Genomic DNA, 12,350 nt, shown 5'->3' on the forward strand with positions numbered 1-12,350 from the left:
GGGCACAGAAAGCCCCTGTTGGCCGGCACAGGACAACTCCAAAATGAGCCACGCATCTGGGGGGGTCAAACGGCGGCCCGGGATCACTTTATTACCTCTCCTGAAGCCCCTTCCCTGACTGCAATAGCTAATAAAGCGACGCAGGCTCCACTGCCAACGTGGGGAGCTCTGTGCCTGCCTGCTGCACGGTGGCGCACGGGTTTAATGGAGCACAGTGCTAATACTTCTCTGGGGAAAAGCAGCAGAAGCGCTAACTAGCATGGTAAGGTTCTCTTAACGAACGGATGTGAGGATGAAATACTTGAGGTGTCGGCCTCTTTCCCCGAGTTTGCTTACAAACGCTTTACCCTTAGCGAAGTGCTCTTTGGGGGGGTCAGTACTGCATCCTGACATGGTGGGGCTTTCCTCTTGTTGGTGTTGGGGTCTTCCTTAGCAGAGGCGGGATTTCCCAGGCTGCTCCTCCCCCGGGGAGACAGACTGCATACCCACTTGTTCAATGTCTACAACACCCTACACTTGGCAAGTACACCTGGCAATGGTGATGTGAAAAAAAAGAGTTGCTAAACATAGTACCATAGTTGCCATAATTGTAGACAGAATTCCTGTGTCTTCCATAATCTGATCCAGCCCGTCATCAAATACAAAACAGTTGTCGCTTTCAATTTGATTATGAAATATGAACAGTATAGGAATAAATTCAATTATTGCGTCGAATCATATGAAATTGCTGATATTTGACCATTTCTTGACCTACAAAAATGGCAGCTTCATATGGTTCAGCCTAATATAATTAGAATCCCATTACCTCACTGTCATGCAAAAAAAGCCTAATGTTTTGTCAGGGAATTTCATGATTTCAAACTTGACTTCTTATTGATTTCCCTCAGAAAACCACCTCTGGTTCTTTTTAAAAAATTAATATCAAAATCAGAGAAATCATGTAGGTGTATTTTAAGACTTGGACCTCGTAAGGCCTTGCATATACAGGTCCTAGTAGTAAAGACCTGAAATCAAGTTTTGTCCATAGGAACCTTTCCATATTTGGGGGAGTGTGCACTATAATGCTCACCTCTGTGAAAAGCAACTGAGCAGTGCTATATGAGGTAAGAGCAAAGACTTCGCACCAAGTGCCAGGACTGCACAACAATGGAATATGAAAGAAAAATCTTCCTCTTGAGGGCCTGGAGTAAAGGACCTGAAAACATGGATGATTTTTCCCCCCAACAGCTTGGTAAGTTTGCTCAATGCACAAAGACTTCAGTGGATCAGCAGTAGTAGCAGTTCTTAGATCAAATGATATTTAGTGTTTTGCATGTAGCATTGTCGACATGATGAATACCCTTAGATAAGAAGCACACGCAGCTGTGTGCTTGATCAAGGTGTTCCACCTGCTGCTGCCTCCTGAGCACGCCCACTTCTGAGGAAAGGGAAGACCACCTGATTTTGATTATAGTGCTTTCCTCAGGCACAAATTTCTATTTCAGTTTGAATCTTAAACCATTACATTTCCAGTGATGCATTTTTATGTTTACAATTGACATCTTCATAAAAGAACGAAACCTTTGAGCAACAGCTCAAAAGCATGAAGGTTGCCTGCAGTAAGTACTTAAATTATTTTATATCTAAATGGAGACCAGTTGTTTTTGGTTAAAATTTAATGAACCTTAAACTGACGACCTTTCTTCCACAGAAAGGCCCCAAGTTGCAAAAACGAACTTTCCAATGAAATATATTTTAAGGAACTAGTGCTGAACAAAGGGCTATTTAAAGCTGAGCGCTTTGTCAATTTATCAGCTTGTGAGCGTTCTGTTCCTGTAGTCCCCACTGCCGCTGAACGGATAGAACGGTGGTGCCTTGCTTAATCGAATACTATTGATTCGAGTGTGTCACAGTGATCTCATTGAGAGTAATCAATAGTAATCCAAAATCAATCAATCAGCTCTTGCACTATCATTTATCAAATCTGAATACGCCAAATTATTTGTAGGCGTCAAATTACAAAGAAGAGAAAATGGGGGACCTAGGAAAGTTAATGGTTTATACTGAGGAGCAAATCCAGTATCTCTTTCTTAAGAGGAGGTGCTTGAAATGGGACACATACGTTTATCTTCTTATTAGAAAGTATGCTAAATTTATAATTAATCTCATTTCATCCCCGAGGAGGGGAGAAAAAGGATTTCCTTCCCAGAGTTTGCTGGTCCAGCACTACCGATGGAAACTTACAGATGCCCTAACTTATTTAACAACAGCACTCCAGTATTTTCAAAGTCTGATAAGCTAAGTTTCAAATGCCTGTCACCCACTCGCAGGAAAAACAAGGCGACTCCACTGACACAGGACCTAACTACATCTTCTACCATCAGAAATGATGTTTAATAGAATCAGAGTGGAAAAAGGAATGCTTAATTTCTCCAGAGAATGTTCAGCACAGAGGTACCTGCTTATCAAAGAAGCTGCTGTTGATGCTGAAGGTTCTTTATCAACATATTCACCTGTAATTTAGGCAAGGTAATAAATCCTTCTATTCATTACAGCACACTCAGAAGCACCCCTCCTTTTTAACTTGAATGAAACAGGCGCAGAGTGTCTAAAACATTTACTTTTGCTAATGTAAAAGTGTTGGCATTTTCCTTCATTCCTGATAAGCTGGTGCCAGTAGAAGTGATTATTCTTTTCTTATTCAAAGCCTATCAGCATTTCGAAAAGCTCTCTCAATCTTATCAGGTGTATGAACAGCACAGTTACTGAAAACAGTTTGTACGGCTCCTCTCTCTTTCTGCCAAGCTATCTGATAAACCCCCAACTAACTAACTGTATTTACACACAATCAAACATAACTTGTATCTTCTATGCACTATAGCCAGATTCCACTTTGCCATAGGTTTCTCTGCTGTGACATTAACTTAACAAAAATGTCAACAGCAAGTATCCCAAACTGACAACAATCAAAAAAAAAAAAAAAAAACCCGCTATAAAAGCACTCAACTAGAATGCACAACAAACAGAAACAAGAGGAAAACAAATATGAAAAGTTGAAGGCAAGCTCTTTGGAATTCAGAGGGAAAACAGAGTGCACTGCATATGCAAATATGGATGGATATCATGCACTTACCTTTGGCCAAAGTCAATGATCCTTTAGCAAAATAGATGGATAGAAACAGAAATTGTAAAAGGATAGACTGCCGGGATTGAGGAGGGGAAGGTGTTCAGGAAAGTGGTTTAGAAGTAAGCAGGCATTTCCCCCACATTTCAGGTTATCTCAGTGTGGAGGCAGAGGTTCCACAGTGTAAGCAAAGTAAGACAGTAGACAATATCTCTGAACTTACCCCATAAACTGAAGACAAGATAGAAAGCAAGGCTGTCACATATGGTGACCACATTCTCAGGATAGATTTTCCAATCATTAAAACCCTCATAAATGCTCTAGACATTAAAGTTTTGTTCACTATAAGGAAATAAAGAAATAAAAAAATACAATTTGAGTTTTTAACCTCTTATTATTTTCCTTATTCTTCAGACTTAACCTAATGAATACTTCAATATAAAGGTACACACACATATACACACATACACACACAGGATCATTATCCAAAATAATGGACATAGATGATCTGTTCTCCATTTTTATCTATTGCAAAATACGTAAACTGTTTTTCACGGTTGGCATAAATTGAGGGGCACACCTCATCATTTGTGGGGAGGCCTCTGGAGCATGAAAGGCAACCATGACATTTCCAGAACATGAGAGAACTCCGAAATTTACATAACCACTAAGCAACAACAAATCCCTGACCCTGGGAAAGAATCTGTCATTGAGTTTCTGTGAATACATTGTCCATTTGTTCCTCGCCTCCCTTTGCTGCATGGTTAGGAGAAAACAGAAAAAGACAGCCACATGGTCCCACCTGAGCCCAACTCCTGATGCTGTCTAGGCTCCAAGAACAGAATGAGCCTTCCTTTAGATGTGCAGAGCAAGAAGATGAATTAGCCAAGTGTGTAGTTCAGTACAATTCAGTTGATGGCTGCTTTTCCATCTGTGACACTATGATCCCATGACTGATGAGGCAGGTCTCATTCAAGTCTATGGATAAAAGGCATGCTTCTGTCATTTCATAGGACCCAGCACCAACTGTATACAGTCACTTTCTTGTAGGCAAAAATAAATAAATAAAAAATAAAATAAAAATAAAAACATGGGTCTCCTCAACCACTATCTTTCCCTCTCTGGTTATGAACAGTTCACTGTGGGCTTAATAGCCCTCCTCAAAAGATCTGATCTGTTTTAGCAAATGAACAGCTAGAAAGAAAGTACTATCAGGATATTCCTTTCATTTACGGGAAAATGAATGCAGTTTAACATGGCCATCTGACATTCGTGGAGAAGCTAACTTACTACGATAATTAGGAAATCAGAACAATCGAGCAACCCTACATTTGAATTTTTTCTCTTAAATAAGTACTGCTCTCTGTACTTCACATGCTATTTTTGCTAACTCTGGATGTAATCCTATATATGTGATTAATATGCTCTCAGAATTTTTTCAAGGCAAAATAAATTTTTACAAAAATTCTTATATATTTACTAACTTGAAAAGTACACCCTTAAAACCTTTGACTCACACTGTGAGTATTAAAAGGAAATCTATTTGTTTAACTAGTCCTTTGTGTAAATTCTCAAAACCACTAGAAATGAGTAAAATGTTTCTAGAGTAGATGAAAAAGGAATTACCACTTGTAAAAGTATCCTTCTAATCATGAAAAGAAAATTTAGTGTCCTTCTGCCTTTCTGTGTGCATAAGTTCCCGATTTACTTTATAAAATTTCCTTTTTTTTCATTTTGAATAAGTCATATCAAAAGAGAGCAGGAGATTTTTTCTTTCCCAGAAAATATATACAAAGTGCACCAAAAAGAGATGTTGCCTGTTAAAACTGGACATGCACCTGACTCTACATCTTTGTTTTTACTTCATAAAGAAGAGCAATCAAAGCTCACCACTTGAGAAATATTTTTATAAAATCTCATTTGACTTCCAAGGTAATAGAAAGATTGGCAAGAAAGATGGGAAAAAGCTTAAATTACACATTAAAAAAAATACCCATTACTACTGATACTATCTGTATTCCTACAGTTAGTTTTTAAAGCAAGCAAACTGGTTTTCATTACACTTACACTAGCCATCAATCTCTGATGTAAAATGAGAATTTATTGGTGGCTCCCTTTTTATTTAGCACCATCTTAACCAACTGTTTACGGAGAAGGTGTGTGATGAAGCAATGCTAAATTGACATGTCTGTGATATGCCTGACAGCTTTCAGTATGCTTAATATTAATTTGTTTTCTTTGGCTAGGTAAGTGCTGCCAAGGCATATTACACAAAATGTGTACTTCCAATCAAAAATGACGAAAAGAACATATGCAATTTCATTTCATTCAAAGCAATATGAAAATGCACTGTGGAATGCATGTGACAAAGAATGTTTTTTATAATTACACATAGATTTAATTGTAAGCTCTTTTTTAGAATGTAATCTAACCTGAAGTAGACTCCCTATGAGTTTTAACACTTCAATAAGTATTTGATAGATTTTAAATGCCAAAAACCCATGTTTTCATTTACTATCTTGTGTAAAAGAATTCTGAATAGCTAAAGGTTGTTATTTCTAATGACTGGTGTTGTGTGTTATACATGTATGGTCAAATGTACATACAGATCCATACTAGTATATGGATTTTAATTGACCAGTGAGAAGCCAATTTCTTTAAAACTGTACCTTCTTTTGCATTGCTTTGCCTTAGTGAGTTAGCATCCAAATACACATGCACTGCCATGAACTAAAATGACAGTATCATTTGAAGAAATCGAAATATAAATAGCAAGTTTCCTCCCAACATTTAAAAATATTTTTAAAAAGTACAAGGAAGGAATATATGTATGCACACACACACATATACAATACACACAGAATCTAAACCCTCTCAATTCAGTAGTTTTGGATAATCAATTGGAAAATATGGATAAACACTTCTGGAAAGAGCAAGTAGACAAGGAAGATGTGTTTGCTAAAACTCTGAATGGAATTATTTTTATCAGCTGAGGTTCCCCAAAACTTAGAAAGCATAAGTCTAAAATGAAGTTGAAGCAAGAATAAAAGCCCAGGTAAATCCTTCAAAAAACAGAAGGCTATCACTTACCACCCTTTGATAATAAAGGAGCTAACTTTGATCTGATGGATTGACATAAAGAAGCAGTTAGCAGCAGGATTTTAAAAAGACAGCAACAGTAAACTTTTTAAAGTACTAGTCGATCAAATAAAAGTAAAAATGGAATCTAGGAATTTAAATATGAATTAGAATTAGAAAAGCAATTTTATAAGTGTTTTTACTCAACATTCATTGTGATTTGCTTAGTAAAATCACAGTCCTCTAAACTTACCTCTTACAATAATATTTAGTAAGTAAGTCTGAAATCTATGATGCACTTTATATAAATATTTACGAATTTCACATATTTGCTTTTAGCCAAAAAATAGCAAATGAGAGGTTTATGTAATGCAGATAAGTAGAATTTATATTTTGCATTTGTTTGAAAACTGTCATGCTTTACATTAAGGTATGTTTGTCAGGCCCAATTGTATAAGATGCAGCCAAGAGCTAAATCAAAATTGTTTCTTGGATCTGGGCCCAAACCATTACAGTATGCATTTAATATCAGTAGTTTATTTCCTATTTTACAAATTATTTATGATTACTCAATATTGAATACATGAATGAAAATAATTTTTAAAAATATAGTCAGAAACAAATTCACTTATTAGGTTACCTGTTATCTAACATCCCAGTTCAGTTTAAAATCAGCCTTGGTTAACATCTAAAATGGTAATTCTAGGTTAAAATCATGTCTGGCAAATTAACTGGCAACTAACTGACTCATACCTAAGATCTACTTTATTATAGAAATGCACAGGAACGATCTTAGCAGCATACCTCTGTTCTACATTTGCCTCTTCCTAAATACCAGGGATTTCACGTGCAAACTATACATGAACACAAGCGCACTCGTGTGTAGCCCATCAACTGCTCTGGACATTAAAGTCCTACGTGTGAGCTCGTTTATTAATGATGGTATAGATCGTATATACCCAGATATACATGGCTGGAAGAATAACCATCAGCGGCAAAATTTACAAAATGCGATAAGAAGAATGTCAAGCGGCAAAGATGCTGGGTGTCATCGTTGCACTATCAAAGACACACATAAGTATGATTGGAGAAAGAGAGGCTAAATATTTCACTGTCAGAGAAGGTACAGAACTGCAATTCATTTCTATCTCATGTGCTTTAGGACAATGACAATTTAATACAATGCCAGTGGATGTAAAAGAGATAAAAACTGGACAAACTGGGCCAGTGTAATCAAAGATTTTCTCCAGAGAACTGGTTAGGGCCGGGGCTCATATGCACTTATAACAGATCAACATTGTATTGTTTCTCTCAGCCATGAGTTTGCTAGGAAGCATGATTCAGAGCAACGCTTATCTGCTATGATGACTTTAAAGTTCAAGTGAGATCCCTCAAATGCTCTCCTCTTGTTGCTAAATCTTATAGGTGATGTTAAAAAGTTTATTTGCTATTCACTGGTTTAATAGATATCATTGCTATTAATTGCCACTTGTATGAAAAAGCACCAACCGTAAGTCTGCACTGTGATTTATCTTAGGAAATAATATAAAGCAAAAAACCTTCAGTACTGCACATCACTCTCCAAGTTAGAAAAAAAAAAATATTTTGTTGAATCACCAGGCTAAGACAAATGTTGAGAAATTTTTCACAAGTGATTCGGACTTGAGATTGGGCATTACGCATCCCTTCCCAAAGAAGGGTCCCTTCTTTGTCTGAAATTCTTGCAGGAGTGAGGTATTGTGAAAGTATTGTTAAATAGCATCATAAAGAAGTTAGCTGCCCTCTTTGATGAATAGCACCAGGTATCTAAAATTAATTGCAAAAGTATGGCCCGGCTAATGAGACAGTCCTTATCTTTTCTCAGCACAGGAAGCACAAGTATTTTTCTGCTGGCTCAATATTTTACAAAAATGCCTCAAATGCTATTAACTAAATAAAAACCTGATCCAAAGACCTCCCAGAAACAAATTATCATAAATTTTAAGATCTGGAAAATTTGGAGTGAAAACTGATTTCTTGTTTTACTTCCCTGTTAAATCTTAATTTCTTTTCATTTTTTACTTTGAAAGGAACACATTTTTTTCCCTCCAGCTTCTGTTAGCATTTTTAAAAGCCAAATTAGAACACCATTCTTCCTAAGATGGCCAATATATATTACAGGTCAAATTAAATCAAAGAAATATATCAAATGCTGTCCATTTAGATTTCTTTTAAAAAGAACAACAATATCTTATTGGGGGAAAAACACTAGAAAAATGATCATCCATGCAAGAGAATTAATGGATATCCACAAGGGCTTTGCTAATAACATGGGTTAATTACCGCTGCAACACACTAGGCTCAGTAAATAAAACAGCAGTGCCATGAACACATTAAGATGAGAAACCATCACTATAAGAAGCAGCCACACTGTCACCTTTGCCTCTGCCCAGGAAATGGAAAGCTATTTTGCAGCCTTTTCTGCAAAAGGAAGATTTTTAAACTTACCACCAAATGTGCATAGGGTAACATATAAATACCCTGACACAAAGGGCTGCTGGAACATGGGTTGCCCATCATTTGCTCACCACTCCCATTCAACATTTATTCCATTAACTCGGGAACACTTTTTTTTTTTTTTTTGCATACTTCAAGGAGAAAATCATATGTTACATAACATACACCGTCTGGCTATTTCAACTATCGTATAGCGTGGGACACATACAATGGTTGTTTAATTCTGTTCACTGTAGTGAGGTGATGGGCAGGGCTGCAAGATTCTACAGCTCACTCCTCTCGGAAGGCTCACCCCCAGGTGCTGTCGGTTGTCACTTCAAGCAATTTACAAAGAAATCATCTGAAAACCCCACCTACTGCACCTACCTTTAAGGCTGCAGGTGTTTTCAACAGATTTAGAGAAGAAATAGGAAGGAAAGGGATAGGAGCTCCACCTCCGGAGTTTTAACTATTCTTTCTCAGACAAATAAACTCAAAGTGCCTGTTCATAGTTGTCAAATAATATCACATCTAAAATGACTTGGGCAAGCTCCTGTCTTTCCTTTAAAAATAGTGACCTCTGTGATTTAGGCGTCATTGTTAACAGAATAAATTTTTCCTTCCAGCCTATTTTCATCTCCTATACTGTGAATTAGAGTATTACTTTTGGATAGTTGTATTTCAATTAAGCTTAGCTTTTAATAAGGAGAAACGAGGCAGAGAGAGAGAAAAAAAATCAAAACACTGAAACAGAAAGAGTGGCCCACATAAAATCAAACTTGCGCAGCTCTGAACAGGGATCTTAAATACAAAACTGTTAAATTTTCAGTGTCTAGACTGCAATGAGCAAGCTGAAATGTACTGAAGTGTTCCCTCCTCGCCTTGTCTGTTTTGGAGAGTTTCAATTGCCTTTCCTTCTTCCAACAGCTGTGACAACTGTTAAAACAGTCAGTAAAATTAAGTCCGCTCTGTAATCCTGTAGTCAATGTTACATTTTAATCAGAGGTTGAAAGGGATTCATGTGATGAGCACACTCATTTAGAATGATTAGACTGACACATATGTCAAAATGAGCAGATAGATTATTTTCATCTATTTATGCTATCAGCTATTACTGCTATTAAATGTGAAACAAGCTTTCAAGCATTATGTTCTTTAATGTGCTGGCACATTTCCTAAAATAAAAAAATACATAGTTAGAGGTTAACATTTTAGGCTCTCTTAATGGTGGCCAATAAATTGTATGAATCTTTAACAGTCCCCAAAGCAGAAACTGTCCGATGTTTTCCTCTGAAACTGCATAACTCTGGTTTCATTTCTGTGTATACACACACGTGATGGGGTTTAACCCAGTACAATTACTATGAATATTAATAGCATGTATAAATTCCGTGGTTTATTAATTGAGACAGAGAGACAGATGCGTTGCTTAGCATTGGGTCTTTCTGTCTGTCCAGTGAACCACGTAATGATCAGAACCTCATCCGGACAATAAACCTGTATTTTTAAAAGATGACTTTTAATTGAGCCAAAAAGAAAGCTAGTTTGAATCTTGCGCCAAAGCCAAAGGGACATGTGCCCCAATTTCATTTAAATGCATCTGCTTTAAGAGGCTTATCTAAACTAATTATTCAAATTAGCTATAAGAAGTTAAATTCAAGGAAACTACTTTAAAAAGAAGCCTCTAGGGGGATTTTTAAAGTTTGCTTTGTTTATTTATTTGAGAAAGTTTAGGATCTGGGTGAGCTTAGGTAAGACATTCTTCCTGACATGAATGCGCTTTCAATTCTCCGGTTCTACAGCCCCAGGTATGTGAACCCTCAAACTACACTTGAGTGGGCAGCCCTGCCTTTGTTTAGCTTTCATTTTTATTTTCACACATTTTAAGGTTGTTTCTCCCCGTGAGTGTTTGAAACTGAGAAAGCACAGCCTGACACTCAGTTCCTCCCAACCCCATCTCTTGGCCGGCATCTCATGGGTGAGCGTGGATGTGGGGGCCGTGCGTGTGGGAGCGTGCATGTAGGTACACGCACACACACTCACACTCACACACACTCACACTCAGACGTACTTGAACAGCCGGCGAGACTGCAAGTCACTTTTCATCTCTTACTTAATTACAAAGCAATGCAATCTGCAGTCACTAAGGACAGCTAGTGGACATCTACCTATAGTGCACTGCCCCATCTTCTAGAGTTTTATATTTTCTTTGCAGCCCATGGAGAGAAATGTTTGCCAACAGCACTCTTTTCAGAATTACAACAGTTGGTATTACTGTAATGTAAAAGCAAACCAATATAACTAACTCAACAGCAAGACAAACGAGTGACAGCTCCTGCGATATACTAGTGTTTTACCTGACCAGTGGGTTGAAATTAAATGTATGACCTGCTCATTTACACAAGAATGCTAATTTACTTCTCCTTTTCCCTCACCCATGCCCCCCTCAACCTTTAGTAATCTGTATATATATATTTCTGTGTATATAAAGATAACCATAAATACGAATGAAACTGCAAGTAAGAACGAAAGTACTTTTCTAGCTTTTCTGGACACGACACATGAAACAAATCCATGGTCTGAGCATTGTCTCTTTCAGGGGAGATTTTAAAAGTCACTACTGTTTCTTCCCGAGTTTTTTTTTCCCTCCCCTTAAATATTTATAATGTGTGAAAATCTCATGTTACTTAATGGACTGATTTGTCAGTTAACTGCTGACTTAACGCTAACCATGCAAATAACATTATTCTAGCTCAGAATCGCACAGGGCTAGTTTTAAAATTGTTCTCTGAAGGAGAATTAGTCAATGTGCAATTTTGCCTCGAACTCTGCGCGGTTAGAAATGACAGGGAGCTGAAAATACCTGTCAAACAGCAAATACATAAGAGGCACTCCATAGTATAAATCATTTTGAATATTGTATTTTAAAACATCTTTCCTTGGGAAAATGGATCCTGGTAAAAGATGCATTTTAACAGTTCACTAAGCATTTGTGCCAAGTGCCTATTCTTAGCACCTGAATAAGAAGTGACTGTCACACAGCTGTTTTACTGACAGTCACTGAGCCTTGCGCCTCAAAGGTAACATTGTAGTCAGACAACAATTCGCCACTTCCTGAATTAGGAGATCACTCTCCACACAAAAGGCACAGGACAGACACAAACAGGCACTCGTGCACACAAAACACCCAGGGCATTACCTGAACCGGGGAGCGACGCCACATCCTGTCCACCCCCGCACGCGCACCCCCACGCCGAGTTGAAAAAGGGAAAGAAAAAGGTACCTACTCTTCCTCGTAGTGCAGGGAAAAAGATTCAGGAAGGCAAAGTTCTACCGAATCCATGTGCGACCGGCAACCATTATTTGTGTAGCCCAGCTATAAATCAAAGTTTCCTTGACAGAGCACAGTGCAATTAACACAAATGTTCTCCTAGTGACAAGCCGAGAGGCACAGCCAGTTGGGACCAAAGCTCTCACACTCTCCTAATCAAGGACTTAAAGCCCCGATTGGAGCTTATTAATATGAAGTAGGGCTTTACATATGCAGTCCCACCGGCCCAGGCGCGCAGCCGATTGGGGGGCCTCTGCCCAATCAGGAGGGAGGCGACGCGAGGCTGCTCGGAGCGAGAGGAACCACGCAGGTAGAGCGGGTGCAGAGCAGCCGAGGGGGCTGCGGGCTGAGCGCGGGCAGCGG

At 38.1% G+C, this 12,350-nt stretch overlaps 1 protein-coding gene across 1 annotated transcript in view; it reads right to left on the minus strand.

Moving 5' to 3' along the window:
- ESRRG (estrogen related receptor gamma) overlaps nucleotides 1–11,999 on the minus strand; it is a 237,842-nt gene extending 225,843 nt beyond the window's left edge. The window contains exon 1 of the mRNA XM_062211325.1: nucleotides 11,944–11,999. Within this exon, the coding sequence (XP_062067309.1) occupies nucleotides 11,944–11,999 (56 nt within the window). The remainder of the gene's footprint in view (nucleotides 1–11,943) is intronic.
- Between the last annotated feature and the right edge of the window lie 351 nt (nucleotides 12,000–12,350).

Source organism: Lepus europaeus, chromosome 14 (assembly GCF_033115175.1).
Source record: "Lepus europaeus isolate LE1 chromosome 14, mLepTim1.pri, whole genome shotgun sequence".
Lineage (NCBI taxonomy): Eukaryota > Metazoa > Chordata > Mammalia > Lagomorpha > Leporidae > Lepus > Lepus europaeus.